Genomic DNA, 16,329 nt, shown 5'->3' with positions numbered 1-16,329 from the left:
ACGGGGCGCTTCTATTTTAACCGACGCAGCTTTTGTAGTCTTTTCGGTAGTGGTTTAGCACTAGAACCGCAGTTTCCCACGGCAATGAACGTCAAACGTCTTTAACCTACAAGCAAGACGTAGTTTGGCGTATGCAGCCTTTTTTTGTGCTAATGTATTATTAGTATTAATAGCAGCAGCAAAGCTAACACCCACAACGAAAAAGCGTAATGTTCCTAATAGAGTGGCTGATCTGTCCTGAAATCGTAAAGCTTTTCAAAGTTTTCAAACACAGTATGTATATTATATAACATGTTGGATAAATAGATGTAATTTATTGGTGACTTCGTGTACATTGAAGTTTCCGCCTTTTAAACAACTATAAAGTAATGTTTGTTATATAAAAAATGTACATTTAAATGTATGAAACAAAAAATGTATACACACACACATTACATTTTCGTTAGCTGTAAAATACAGTGAAGTGAAATCTCCATTATTTGCGTTGCAATATTCCACCACTAGGGGGCAATTTTGGACGGAGGAATCCCTTTAATGGCTGTTACCAACAGAAATGTTTGCTGCTACAGTATTCAGCTTTCTGGGTGTCCTGCAAAAAGAACTAGATGACTACAAGTAGTTATGGAATGCACACTGCCCATCTGACAAACCAGAAGCCAGTTTTTGAAATGTAAATTTTGTTATTGAAACATTTTGTTGGATTGCACTCTAGGTTTAATGGAAGAAACTGTGGATTCCATGTATCTCCTGAAAATCTTCATAGTCTTTGTGGAGACGATGATCTTCAAATTCACTTTGAGGTCTTGCAGAGACAAAATGAACTTGCTCCACCAGTCAGCTGGGTTACTGCCATGGAGAATTATATTGCATTCAAAAGTGTATCAGGTCTATAAGGTAATTCTGCTAACAAATCGTACAAAGCTCTCAAAAGTATTTTGGTTTTCAGACAACAAATAACATTTTTTCCACCCATTGTTCTCCAAATAAGACATTTATTTAAACGTTAAACTTTTAAGCGCTGGTTGCCTTTACATAAAGTCTGTAAAATAAAAATGTAAATGTATACAAAAATAATCTAAGCATATTCAATAAGAACACTTTGGCCATTATACACATTGCTGTGTATAGAGCCATTAAACTGCCCCCTTAAAGCTTTTTACTGCCAAACAAAGCTGTCAGGTCAAAAATCACACTGTTAAAAATGAAGTATAAAAGAATACAAAAATAACTTCTAACAACTTATAACACTTATTCAATAAGATTATAGAACAACATAATCATTACATTGCAATTCAATCACCAGAGGTGGCGTGGAGTACAATAATTAACAGCTTGGCTTCAGGGAATGCCAAACCCTTCAGGGAATGCCAATGTTATTTAACTGTCCCATTCTGTGTCCCTTCCCTGTTTGGCCAGTAGGTGTCATTGGTCATCTCGTCCCACGTGTTGTCAGTCTTTCTTGTCCTCCCCTGTTGTCAGTCTGTAGCGTTTCCCTTGTTCCCTGCCAGCTACTTGTTGAGCACGTGGTTACCTGTAATTTCATTTCATTAACTTACTGTTTGCCATAGGCTTTTAAATACATTATAAATAATTTTAAAAAATAACATAACAAGAGATAATACTATGAATTTCCTCACTGATTAATTGTGTTGCGGGTTGGAACTCAGTATGGAGTCCCCACAAAGATACAGATACCTTATATGTGTGTGTGTGTGTGTGTGTGTGTGTGTGTGTGTGCGTGTAGCAGGGCCGTAGCACATCTTCTTTGTGTTCAGGAATTGCTTCTTGTAGGTTAAGTTAGAATGGTTTTCACAGTTCTTTGGTCTGGAGATCAGGCTGATTAATCACAGTTGATTTTTGTGGGCAATCAACCATATACATATATATGTACATATATATGTGTGTGTACAGTAGTGTGCAAAAAATCATAAGCAGTCAAAAGAAATTGTGTGATGTCACGATTGTTACGGTTTGTAGCAGCTAATCACTGCTGTTAATAGCAGCTAATAGCTGCTGTCTGTAGCAGCTAAACTACTGTTAATATAACTGCTAATAACATAACAATTTTCCCGTTTTTTGTGTAATAAAGTATATAATGTAGTAATGTGGTGCGTTTTTGATTCAAATATGTTAGTATGGTATTGGCAAGATATTACTGTATCAGCCTTTATTACATTAAGGGGGAAAATTAGCACATTATTGGCAGTTATTACATTAACGGTAGGTATCATATGTGCCCTTGAGAGGTAAAGTGGGCTATCCCACATGTCAGTCAAAAATGAGTTTAGTGTCCAATATTAATTATTGAGGGTCTATCTATCTTTTAAATATACTGAGATCTGTGCTACCTATGATGTATATCAATTATAGGGTATAGGCACACTTTGGAGCTCATTTTTTCAAAACTTTGTTTTTGTGGGATAGCCCACTTTACCTCTCTAGGGCACATATTATATAGGTCTAATGTACGAAGCATTAACGTTAAACATGATAACCTAGTTACCCACCAGGCAGGCAGATGGGGGCAGGTGGGCGAGGTGCAGCGTACTGTACGAAGCGGGGGTGCGCAGGCACTGTGCAGCAGCTGAAGTTCCTCTTAGGCGTAATCATGTCCTGCGCACGGTACCAGCTGCCTTTCTCTGCATCATAACATTCCACCTTTGCAGTGACTTCGAACCCATCGGAGCCTCCCATTACAAACAGCAAGCCGTCCACCACTGCGATGCCGAAATAGCTCCTTTGTTGTCTCATGGGAGGCGCAGCGTGCCACTGGTTAGTTGCAGGGTCATAAGCCTCCATACTCCGCACTGCATGAACCCCGTTGGTACCGCCCACCTGCGAGACACCAATGGTAAGTGATCACTCGGGTACCAAACGGATAAGTAAATATCAGCTTTCTCGAAGTCAGGAACTCTTAAGGAATTATCGCCCTATAATAGCAGGCTGCACAGAACCTCCCATTGTGTATATAGGACACAAGCTTATTACTAATTTGTGTTCAACATACATGTCAACATAACTGCAGTGAAAAAAGGGGATTTGGGCAACAGAAAACCGGTACAATTCAGCGAAAACTGTCAACCATCAAAAAAAGACTTCTTATGTTCATATATTTTGCTTTTATTATTATGTTTATTAGTACTAAAAATAATACTTGTAGTCAGACACTGAAAAAAACAACAACAGAGCAATTATGGTCTGGAACTACAGAATATAACTATACTCAAAAATCTAAGCTTTACTAAGCTTTACTAAGCGTATTCGTTTAAAACCCAGATATGCAGGGAGCATATGTGTACTGAGATGGGCCTTCCCAGCAGGTCATTTTATCCACTGAATTCTTTTGTTTGTTTTAAGCACATTACAATCTGTGACACAGCAGCAGTGACAAAAAATATGAGTCTCAGATAAATCTTGAGATTTGACTCCTTTGTTTCAGAGTACAAGAAAGGAATCACTCACCGCATAGATGTTTCCCTGATATGCCGCAACTCCAAGGCCACGTCGGCGAGTGCGCATGGGAGCGATCAAGGTCCATTCGCCCGTGAGAGGATCATAGCACTCCGCAGTGGAAGTGGTCTGAGCTCCATTGCTACCCCCACAAATATATATCTAGGAAAGATGGTTCACAAGTGATGTGTGTTATGCTGTACATGATTGGAGATGGAGATCTAGAAAGCGTAAATGTACATTTAGCTAATGGATGTTTAATCCATCCACCTTCCATAAAAGTCTATTCAGTACAGGGTGGTGGTGAACCTGGAACCTACCACAGGAAGCACATGGGCATTGGTAGGGAATTTACAGTTAGTTGTGATCATTTCCCTTGTGAACCGCAGCTTAATCAGCTAATTAAGTTCACTAGGTTTGTTTGAATAGGGAAATCTGCAAATTGTTTAGGATTCTGACCCTCCAGGACTGGAATTGGGGAAAGCTCCTACGTTAACACCAGTTATTGTATCTCACAAGTCTTGGGCTGTGGGCAAAATTGCAAAAACACAGAGCTGGACACCACAGCACTGCCCAATGTGCCACTAATGCAGAGCAACAATGCAAGGTCATTTATGTTTTATCTAAACACTGACGTTTACTGAATTAACAATTATGGATTGAAATCAACCATTTGAAGACAAAGCGAGCTACTGAGTATGTAACATAATCAATTTCAAGGGGAAAATGAGGGTAACCACAGTCAGACGCCCTCCTATTAACCTACCTTTCCATTCAGGGTGGTGGCACTGGCATCCTGTCGCTCCTCGTTCATGGGCTGGATGATGGTCCACTCGTTGGCATTTGGGTCATATCGCTCTACGATATTCAGAGGCGACACGCCTAAACGGCCACCCATCACATAGATGAAGCCGTTACTTACGGCCACGCTGACACTACAGCGGCGCCAGTGCATCGGGGCCATGTGCTGCCATGTCCGTGCGACGGGGTCAAATCTGCGCACAGCATCGGTGAAATTATGGCCATCATAACCCCCAAAACAATACACGAAGCCATTTAAACACACACTGCCATGGCCGGACTGGCGAGTCTCCTGCCCCTGTGTTATATCGACCCAGTGGTCAGCCCGGGTGTCATAGGCTTCAGTCCAATTGGTTGTGCGGAAATTCCAGCCACCAATGGCCAATAAAATGTCAGCGGGTAGGCGCGGGCGAATCAGTGGCCTTTCAAAGTCAGATCGTGGACTTTCATCGTCGAGATCATATATCATCTTCAGTACATCACTGATAATTGGCCTGCACGGCGCATTGCCCTTCACTAGATCGTTGGCTTTGACGATTTTCATGAAGTACTCCGGATCCATACGAGCCATCCGAATCTACACAGGAAACAATGAGAGAATTCCCATGAGTTCTTTAGTGCTTTCTGTGAATCTCTGGAGATGAGCAATTCCTAACATTAAGGATACAGCAGTAAGTGCAAATTTTAATTTCTTTAGCTGAAGCTATTTACTTTGAAAGTCTCAGATGTGTCAGCTACACTTGTTTAATGTAAGACATCTGAGTGTTTTGTTTTCCATTATTTGTTACACTCTCCTCCCAGGTGTAATACCTGGAAGCCTTGGTTGTACACTTATGGGACATGGAAATCGGTCTTTAGCTACAGTAATAAGGACTTCACTCAATGAGCATTCTATTGCTATATACACAAGTCAATGAGAACATAGTATAACTATACTCACCTTGGGCAATAGGACTGAAATGTGGGCCTCTCGGGTGGCAGGCTCGTGCTCGATCCAACGGAGGATGGCCTCAAACACCACATCCTCTTCTCTGACATTAAGCTCATCCTGCTCTATGATGTCAGAAAGTTGTTCAAGACTTAGTTCTGGGAACTCGTTTGAGCTGATGGCAACCTCCTTGAAATTTTTCAAGATGAAGTTGAATGCAGACTGGTGCAGCTCGTTTACGCAGTAGACATCGGCGATTTTAAGAAGGCCAATGCAGTTGTTGAGGCAGAGCTGCTCATGCAGGAAATCACTGCAGCGCTGCACGATGCCCAAGACACTGAGATAATCAGCAGCTACCAGGAGGTTCTCCACATTGTCAGCTGTGATGACCACAGAGTACATGTAGGCGTACTCGATGACCTGCCTCAATGTTTCTGGGGAAATGCCTGGGAGTTGGTACTCCCGCTTTCCTGAATCACTCCAGTCACTGGCGAACAGAGCCCTGAAAACAATCCAGAAGTGACTCATCTAATAAATATGGGTTTTGCAGGCAAAGTTAAATAAGGGCTTTTCTAAATCTTCTGAACCAGGGACCCCCAAATGGAAATTAAGCAGAGATAAGGACCCCTGCTACAGATGATCACATAGGCATCTAAGAACTAGGTGGCTTTAATTCTTATTTTTCCAACAGTAGCTCCCCCTTTAATATATTTTACTTGGGCTGGTGGGCAAGTGCCCCGGAATACTTTGTTTTGCCTGTTTGACATGGTCCCCTTTTCATATCTATACCATTATTATTGTTATTATTATTATTATTATTATATGGTAAAAGTTAAGGTGGTACACTTATCAGAAATATTTCTCATCAGCACAGACCTACATTAATATAATTTAATATAATGTATATTAATATAAACTTTCTGTCATCCTAGAGCCTTATTGCCAAGGAGAAGTTATTGCTAACGAGAGATAAAAACTGACTCCTTGCTGTTTTCGCATCTTCATATATGGGTCACAGCTACTTACTGGAAGTAGGAGCTACAGCCACACAGAATTACTCTATGGGCGTTGAATTTAACACCGTCTGCGATGAGGACCACGTCACAAAGCTGTCCTGCCAGCCGAAGCTTGTTGAACACTTCGAAAGCCGGGGACATCAGTACTCGCTCCATGTCGTGTGCCATCATTATTCAAAAATGTGGATGTCTCGTCTCTTTCTCCTTTTTATACCACTCGAAATGACGTGTAGATACGTTCTAATACGCAAAAACCGCACTTTTGCGTCACATTCTGCTAAGATACCGTAATGTTTATTTTTAAATCTATATTTAAGACTCGAAATTGATTTGGGGGGGGGGGGGGGGTGGATATATTCTACGCACAATCAGCTTTACAAGAAGAACAAGTGAAATGTTTTTAACATCACTTTTGGAAAATGTATACCGTGCTTATCTTAGAATTTAAGTTTTGTATTATGTAAGAATAGTCAAGTCACGAATTCCCGAAATAAAATAAATAAATAAATGTTTTCATATTTTTTCTCCTCCGCTACGTTTCTAAAAATGAAAAACAAAAAAGGTCCTTTACATGTCTGTCAGGAACGAGGTTTAAGTTCGCATCTTATTCCCTAGTTTCCACCTTAGACATAAGCCATTGAGCAACAAATGTCCACAGGACATTATTTTATGGGCTAAATCTGGTCGGCCCGTTGTGGCAATTATTTGGAACAAGACTATTCCTTGAAAACTGGGCTGGGCGGTCCGTCTGTTTTGGTCCACATTTAGCACAAGGCGGACGTATTTTTCGGACCGCATATATCCCCAATACAGTCATGAAAACGTATTGCAGCAAGTGTGGAATTATCACAATGATTATTGTGCTGTGTACAGTACACTTCACCCAAATCCTGAACGCTATTGCATATAATCGATTATATATTATAGAGCAGTTATGTTACAATCAAGGTACAGTGTGCAATATCACTCCATGAGCTATTGTCCATTTTCCTGTTTTATGATCTTTTCTTGAGAAATCGTTTTTTTATTTTATTTTTTGTAATTCCTCACTTTTGCCGACTAACTCCTCCACGTTTAATATATTTCCGTGCAGGTTTTTAAGTTTGTTTTCCTGCAGTTTCGCGGCACCCATCGTTCTTGCGCACCCCCACACAGATGGACGAGTTAAGTTAGAAGTGGATGGGAGTAGCGGCAGGACAGATATTCCGAGGGCACCCATTGAACGATGTGAGTAATTATTATTTCTCGTTAGAATTCTCACTTAACACAGAATGTTGTGTTTGGCTGAAGTTTAAACAGTCGAGCTGAATTGTGGCAAGATAAGCTGAAGCTGTTCGCGTCCGCAGCTAATGCTCGCGCCATGACTAGCCAGCACATAGTGAAATGGCGAATGGATTTGGCGACATTTTCCGTTTGAATTGAGCACAGAGAGGTAGGTGGTGTTTTATTTGTGGCCCTGCTTTTACAATGGACGTGTAGCAAAGTGAAGTTGGGATCAGCTTGCGTCTTTTGCAGCTAACATCACACTCGATATAGCCTAGCCGCAGTGTATGGTGGAATCGTCATTTTGGGTGTACACAACGCAAGAGCGCAGGAGTGTTTATATATATATATATATATATAAACAATTCCACTCTGGCTGAGTTTTCTTCTTATTATTTTTCATGCTATACTATATACAAACTTTTTACTTGTATATCTTAGGATATAGTTTATTGTGACAATATAAATGATAGGAGAGAACTACAACAGCAACGAGTGTGGGTTCGGGCGGGTAGGGGATAACGTTTTCATAGTTGGGATTAGGGTTTTGCCCATAGACTTGAATGCAGAGTCCCCATAAAGACATCTAGCACATCTTCTTCTTTGTGTTCAGGAATTGCTTCTTGTAGGTTAAGTTAGAATGGTTTTCACTGTTCTTTTGTCTGGAGAACAGGCTGATTAATCACAGTTGAGTTTTGTGGGCAATCAACCATATAAATATCTACATATATATATATATATATATATATATATATATATATATATATATATATATATGTTTGTGTGTGTGTGTACAATAGTGTGCAAAAAATCATAAGCAGTCAAAAGAAATTGTGTGATGTCACGATTGTTAGGGTCTGTATCAGCTAATCACTGCTGTTAATAGCAGCTACTGTAAACTACTGTTAATATAACTGCTAATAACATAACAATTTTACAGTTTTTTTTGTGTAATAAAGCCTATAATGTAATAATGTGATGCCTTTTTTATTCAAATATGTTAGTATGATATTGGTAAGTTATTACTGTATCAGCCTTTATTACATTAAGGGGGAAAATTAGCACATTATTGGCAGTTATTACATTAATGGTAGACATCATATTATATATGTCTAATGCACGAAGCATTAACGTTAGATATGCTTGTACCACAACTTATTAGGCAAGAGATAAGTTCTATTGCCCATTTTCATTTCAAACCAGCTTAACATTTACAGCATAATTAATTACAAGTTCCGATGTAGGCTACCATTCACACACACAATTGGAAATAATAAAATGCCTGGACAGAGCAGATACAGCCATTGTAGCCTTCGCTCCTGTCTGCTGCTGTATGCAAATCTCACTGAACCCTTAAAGCTGGAGCAGAAGTGATGTCTCTGACTAATTGCTGGTTGTTAGAGACGTACTCAGAATAATGAGAAATAAAGTAAGAATTGTGAGGGGAAAAAAAATCAGAATTTTGACTGAGTAAGTCAGAATTCTGAGATAAATGTGTGTTTTTTTTCTACTCCAGATGGCAGAAAACTCTAAAATCAACAAAGCACAAGAGTCATAATTCAGAATGTGTTCATTTAGATCAGAAACAGCTCTGTGGGATGCTTTCATCTAATCAGACTGTACCACATGGTTCATATGTAACACTTTTCTGGAGACCGCAACAAATGGGGGATTCTGAAACTGCCCGTTTGTTTGGAAAATTCCAGTCACCCTGAGTGAAAAAGGGTAGAACTCTCCCTCCTGTCCCACTGGCCTATGATTGATTGCCTGATAGCAGGAAGAGACGGTCTATAGGGGAAAGTAACCTTCAGTTTAACTCACAGAAAGACAATAAATAGTAGCACTTAACAAATGAGAGAATATCAATTGACTAGGACAAACTGAGATGAGCAACAGGAAATATAACTGTAAGCTGATAAGAGAAAAAGAAGGTGAAGGGGAAAATGGAGGGAAATTTGCTGCTTCTGATTGGATGCAAGCATGCAGGTCAGCTGATCCACCTGAATATTTCCAACTCAGCAATCGGTGATGAAGGGTCAGTAGATTGGCTAAGTGCTGGAACCAGAAGCAGAAGCTGGCTTTCATGCTCAGGAGGGTCCTGTGGCATGAAACCTTAGCCAGTTCTTTACGGATATGATGCTCCTTTAGGGGGTGCCATAGACATTCGGTCTGCATATATATTATGTTTTATCAGTGTTTCTTGTGGACCCTCAGACAGTCCATGTTTTTGCTCTCTCCCAGCACCAGCTGTCTGGCAAGGAGCAAAAACGTGGACGGACTGGGGGTTCCTGTGGATCAGGTTGAAGAACATTGTTCTGTATTGTTTTTGTTAAATGACTGATAATCAGAATTTATTTTTGGGGCTTTGGCTGCATCTTGGTTATAATGTTTAATTGAGATATGAATTAATATGGAGAACACCACACACACGGCACAAATTCTATGAAGATACTACTCATGAAATTAATATGATACCACATGTGATAAAAATACAAATATAAGGGCTTTATTTGTATGAATAAAGCATTTCACATATCTAACACATGTGTCCCCAACAACCGTAGCCAGATATTAAATCCGTTCTAGAAGAGCACACTCATTGCTTGCTGTAAAAGCATGCAGGAGGTCCCAGCTGAGCTCTGCTATAGTTGTGCTCTGTGTATTATTCATTTGGCAGATGCTCTAAGACAGAGAAATGGTTGGAGAGAACAAGGCAATTAACAAATGCATGCAAACAAGTGGCATGTTACCCAACAGGAGCAAACCGCTACAGCATCCGATAACAAAGGAAAGCAATTGTCTTGCCATAATTGCATTTTGATAGCTGTTCTAGTGCCTTAACCTCTATGCTCTGACTCCACTGTAAGGTCCAAGTTCTGTTCCCTCAGTCCATTATTCAAGAGGCATTTTCCTTATTTTGGTGAATGTTTCTGATTCTTGTTAGTGTCCACTGTTTCTGTTGATTAAGTCCAGTGCTGCTAGCCACACCGGCAGATGCGTAACCTGGTTACCCACCAGGCAGGCAGATGGGGGCAGGTGGGCGAGGTGCAGCATACTGTACGATGCGGGGGGGCACTGTGCAGCAGCTGAAGTTCCTCTTGGGCGTAATCATGTCCTGCGCACGGTACCAGCTGCCTTTCTCTGCATCATAGCATTCCACCTTGGCAGTGACTCTGAACCCATCAGACGCCCATTGCAAACAGCAAGCCGTCCAGCACTGCGATGCCGAAGTAGCTTCTTGGTTTTGTCATGGGAGGAGCAGCGTGCCATTGGTTAGTTGCAGGGTCATAAACCTCCATACTCCACACTGGATGAGCCCCGTTGGTACCGCCCACCTGGGAGACACCAATGGTAAGTGATCACTCAGGTACCAAACGGATAAGTAAATATCAGCTTTCTCAAAGTCAGGAACTCTTAAGGAATTATCGCCCTATAATAGCAGGCTGCACAGAACCTCCCATTGTCTATATAGGACACAAGCTTATAACAAATTTGTGTTCAACATACATGTCAACATAACTGCAGTGAAAAAAGGGGATTTGGGCAACAGAAAATCTGTACAATTCAGTGAAAACTGTCATCCATCAAAAAAAGATATGAGATATAAAAAAAATCATATATTTTGCTTTTATTATTATTTTTATTAGCACTAAAAATAATACTTGTAGTCAGACCCTGGAAAAAACAACAACCAGAGCAATTATGTGTGGAACTACAGAATATAACTGTAATCAAAAATCTAAGCTTTACTACCCAAGAATATTCGTTTATAACCCTGATATGCAGGGAGCATACAGTATGTGTATTGAGATGGGCCTTCCCAGCAGGTGATTTTATCCACTGAATTCTTTTGTTTGATTTAAGCGCATTACAATCTGTGACACAGCAGCAGTGACAAAAAATATGAGTCTCAGATAAATCTTGAGATTTGACTCCTTTGTTTCAGAGTACAAGAAAGGAATCACTCACCACATAGATCTTTCCCTGATATGCCGCTACTCCAAGGCCATGTCGGCGAGTGCTCATTGGGGTGATCAAGGTCCATTCGCCCGTGAGTGGATCATAGCACTCGGCAGTGGAATTAGTCTGAGCTCCCTTGCTACCCCCACAAATATATATCTAGGAAAAATGGTTCAAAAGTGATGTGTGTTATGCTGTACATGATTGGAGATGGAGATCTAGAAAGCGTAAATGTACATTTAGCTAATGGATGTTTAATCCATCCATCTTCCATAAAAGTTTATTCGGTACAGGGTGGTGGTGAACCTGGAACCTACCACAGGAAGCATATGGGCATTGGTAGGGAATTTACAGTTAGTTGTGATCATTTCCCTTGTGAACCGCAGCTTAATCAGCTAATTAAGTTCACTAGGTTTGTTTGAATAGGGAAATCTGCAAATTGTTTAGGATTCTGACCCTCCAGGACTGGAATTGGGTAAAGCTCCTATGTTAACACCAGTTATTGTATCTCACAAGTCTTGGGCTGTGGGCAAAATTGCAAAAACACAGAGCTGGACACCACAGCACTGCCCAATGTGCCACTAATGCAGAGCAACAATGCAAGGTCATTTATGTTTTATCTAAACACTGACGTTTACTGAACTTAACAATTATGGATTGAAATCAAGCATTTGAAGACAAAGCGAGCTACTGAGTATGTAACATAATCAATTTCAAGGGGAAAATGAGGGTAACCACAGTCAGACGCCCTCCTATTAACCTACCTTTCCATTCAGGGTGGTGGCACTGGCATCCTGTCGCTTCTCGTTCATGGGCTGGATGATGGTCCATTCGTTGGCTTCTTGGTCATATCACTCGATTATGATTAGAGGCGAGAAGCGTAAATGGCCACCCATTACATAGATGGAACCATTAATTACGGCCACGCTAACATTTCAGTGGCACCAGTGCATCGGTGCCATGTGCTGCCATGTCCGTGCGACGGGGTCAAATCTGCGTACAATTGTGGCCATCAAAACCCCCAAAACAATACACGAAGCCATTTAAGTACACACTGCCATGGGCGGACTGGCGAGTCTCCTGCCCCTCCGTTACATCGACCCAGTGGTTGGCCCGGGTGTCATAGGCTTCAATCCAATTGGTTTTGCGGAAATTCCAGCCACCAATGGCCAATAAGATGTCAGCGGGCAGGAGTGGGCGGATCAGTGGCCTTTCTTTTTCTTTTAGTGTGTGTGGGGAGCCACAGCCCCATCCCTCAGGACATGAAGCAGACACGGAGGAGGCCCGGAACCCAGACCGCCAGAGGCCCCCCAGGGCATGGGAGCCCCCGGAGGACCACCGCAGGGAGAATAGCAGCCCCTCACCCAGAAAAGGGCAGAGGAGAGCTCCGGAGGGAGGCCATCCGGCAGCCACCGTGCAGGAGCCCCAGGGGGCCGTGGCGGCGAGCCCGCAGGCTCCACTGGCGGCCGGCCCCACCACGGCAAACCAGGCCCTGGGCCCAGAGATCCAAGGGCCCCCCTACCCCCCAGCAAGGGCCCGACAGAGCCAGGAGGGCCAAATCCCGCCAGGCAACCGCCGAGGGCGAGCCAGCACCCACCCGAGCACCCAGCCCCGGACATCGAGAACCACCAACGCACCAGTGGCCGGGGGCCCCATCCACCGGCAGGGAGTGTGGCGGGGGGAATAGAGCCCGAGATGTTATTTCGGGTGGAGTCTAGGACCCAACCTGACACATGTGTATAGACAAACAGGCACACACATATACAAGCATACGTTCCCACCCTCATGCACACATAAACAAATATTTACACATTCACCCAACATAGAGATACACAGAAATGAACGCTGTACACATACTCTCACTCCCCATATATACTCTATGTGGACCCCATTTTTGTCCTCTGGCGAGGAGACCAGAAGACCACCCCAGACCCCGCAGCAGCCGAGAAGCGCACCAGCCCAGACCCCGACCAGACGGCCAGATCAGTGGCCTTTCAAAGTCAGATTGTGGACTTTTATCGTCGAGATCATATATGATCTTCAATACATCACTGATAATTGGCCTGCACGCCGCATTGGCCTTCACCAGATCGTTAGCTTTGACGATCTTCATAAAGTACGCCGGATCCATACGAGCCATGCGAACCTACACAGGAAACAAGAATGAGAGAATTTCCATGAGTTCCTTTGTGCTTTCTGTGAATCTCTGGAGATGAGCAATTTCTAACATTAAGAATACAGCAGTAAGTGCAAATTTTAATTTCTTTAGCTGAAGCCATTTACATAGAAAGTCTCAGATGTGTCAGCTAACACTTGTTTAATGTAAGATATTTGAGTGTGTTGTTTTCCATTATTTGTTACACTCTCCTCCCAGGTGTAATACCTGGAAGCCTTGGTTGTAGACTTATCGGACATGGAAATGGAGGTTCGGTCTCTAGCTACAGTAATAAGGACTTCACTCAATGAGCATTCTATTGTTATATACACAAGTCAATGCGAACATAGTATAACTATACTCACCTTGGGCAACAGAACTGAAATGTGGGCCTCTCGGGTGGCAGGCTCGTGCTCGATCCACTGGAGGATGGCCTCAAACACTGCATCTTCCTGTTTCACATTCAGCTCATCCTTCTCAATAATGTCGCAAAGTTCTTGCAGGGACAGATCTATGAACTCCTCTGAGATGCTGGCAACCTCCTTGAAGTTCTTAAGGATAAAGCTGAAAACAGACTGGTGCAGCTCGTTGAGGCCGTAACCATCGGCAGTTTTTAAAAGGCCAATGCAGTTCTGAAGGCAGAGCTGCTCATGCAGGAAATCACAGCAGCGCTGCACGATGCCCAGGACACTGAGATAATCAGCAGCTGCCAGGAGGTTCTCCACATTGTCAGCTGTGATGACCACAGAGTACGTGTAGGCGTACTCTATGACCTGCCTCAGTGTTTCTGGGGAAATGCCTGGGAGTTGGTACTCTCGCTTTCCTGAATCACTCCAGCCACTGGCGAACAGAGCCCTGAAACACAATCCAGAAGTGACTCATCTAATAAATATGGGTTTTGCAGGCAAAGTTAAATAAGGGGTTTTCTAAATCTTCTGAACCAGGGACCCCCATATGGAAATCAACCAGAGATAAGGACCCTCTGCTACAGATGATCAAATAGGCATCTAAGAACTAGGGACCAGGGGCTTTAATTCTTATTTTTCCAACATTAGCTCCCCCTTTAATATTTTTCACTTGGGCTGGTGGCCAAGTGCCCCGGAATACTTTGTTTTGCCTGTTTGACATGGTCCCCTTTTCATATCTATACCATTATTATTGTTGTTATTATTATTATTATTATATGTTAAAAGTTAAGGTGGTACACTTAGAAATATTTCTGATCAGCACTGACCTACATTAACATAATTTAATATAATATATATTAATATAAACGTTCTGTCATCGTAGAGCCTTATTGCCAAGGAGAAATCATTGCTAACGAGAGATAAAAACTGACTCCTTGCTGTTTTGGCATCGTCATATATGGGTCACAGCTACTTACTGGAAGTAGGAGCTACAGCCACACAGAATCACTCTATGGGCGTTGAACTTAACACCGTCTGCGATGAGGACCACGTCACAAAGCTGTCCTGCCAGCCGAAGCTTGTTGAACACTTCGAACGCCGGGGACATCAGTACTCGCTCCATGTCGTGTGCCATCATTATTCAAAAATGTGGATGTCTCGTCTCTTTCTCCTTTTTATATCATGTAATGACCAGCAACGGACGTGTACATCAGCATAGTGACGATATGTTCTAAAACGCAAACACTGCGCTTTTGTGTCAGTGTCCTAACATACTGATTTTTTTTATTTTAATTCATCTATATTTGCGATTCGAAATTGATTGACCAGATAGTCATGCGCCCTGCTTTTTATTTTTAACAAAATGTGGAAGCCGATGAGAGACTTGCCGATCAAGTTTTCTAACACAGCTACTTTTGAAAAACCGACTTATCCCAGATGAGTTTCACCGGCATTAACTCATTCAAGATGAGGCATTTGATCTCAGATAATTTAATATTACGTAAAATACACCGGTAGGAAAATACCCCGTTACAAATTTATTGTGAAAAAATATTTTGTTTGCACAATCAGCTGTACAAGAAGACCAAGTGAAATGTTTTTGGTACATGTATACTATGTTCATCTCAGAATTTATGTTTTAGTTTTGCATTATGTATGAATAGTCAAATCACAAATTCCCCAGATTAAAACACCAATAAATCTAAAATTATTAAATGTATAATATTTTGTCCTCCTGTCTTTTCACTTCGGTTAAGATTCCACAAATTAAAAAAAAATGTACCCTGAATGTACCCTTCACATCTATTTCAGCGAGGCTGCAGAATCATGTGTCGTTAATCGACGTGGGAAATTGCAGCGAGAATGAAACCGTTTCATTTTCATTTGAGAATAGCTTCGTATATTATGTATAAGAATATAAGAAATTCACAAACGAGAGGAGGCCATTTGGCCATCAAGCTCATTTGGGGAGAAGTTAACTAATAGCTCAGAGTTGTTAAAATCTTATCTAGTTCTGATTTAAAGGAAACCAGGGTTTTAGCTTGTGCTACACTAACAGGAAGACTATGCCATACTCTAACTACATGCTTTGTAAAGAAGTGCTTCCTCAAATTTGTTTTAAAATGTCCTCCCGCTAATTTCCAGTTATGGCCACGAGATCTGGTATTTAAACTAATATTAAAATAGCCATTTGGCTGAACAGCATCCAGACCTGTTAGAATCTTATACACCTGGATCATGTCCCCCCATAGTCTCCTTTGCTCGAGGCTAAACAGATTCAGCTCAGCTAACCTCTCCTCATAAAACATTCCTCTAAGACCAGGAATTATTCTCGTGGCCCTATGTTGC

At 41.8% G+C, this 16,329-nt stretch overlaps 1 protein-coding gene across 1 annotated transcript; it reads right to left on the bottom strand.

Annotated features, from left to right (window-relative positions):
• Positions 1 to 972: 972 nt before the first annotated feature.
• On the bottom strand, positions 973 to 15,067 carry LOC125725048 (kelch-like protein 10; the record flags this gene model as incomplete). The annotated part of the gene is made up of 9 exons (XM_049001596.1): positions 973 to 1,531; positions 2,508 to 2,835; positions 3,463 to 3,612; positions 4,217 to 4,828; positions 5,192 to 5,681; positions 6,206 to 6,354; positions 13,466 to 13,564; positions 13,942 to 14,428; positions 14,958 to 15,067. Coding segments are annotated over 9 exons (2,448 nt in total), but the record flags the coding sequence as incomplete, so codon positions are not given.
• Positions 15,068 to 16,329: the final 1,262 nt, after the last annotated feature.

The sequence above is a fragment of the Brienomyrus brachyistius genome, unplaced genomic scaffold, assembly GCF_023856365.1.
Source record: "Brienomyrus brachyistius isolate T26 unplaced genomic scaffold, BBRACH_0.4 scaffold60, whole genome shotgun sequence".
NCBI classification, from domain to species: Eukaryota; Metazoa; Chordata; class Actinopteri; order Osteoglossiformes; family Mormyridae; genus Brienomyrus; species Brienomyrus brachyistius.
Note: the sequence above shows the minus strand (reverse complement) of the source record. Positions and strands in the feature narration are given on the sequence as shown.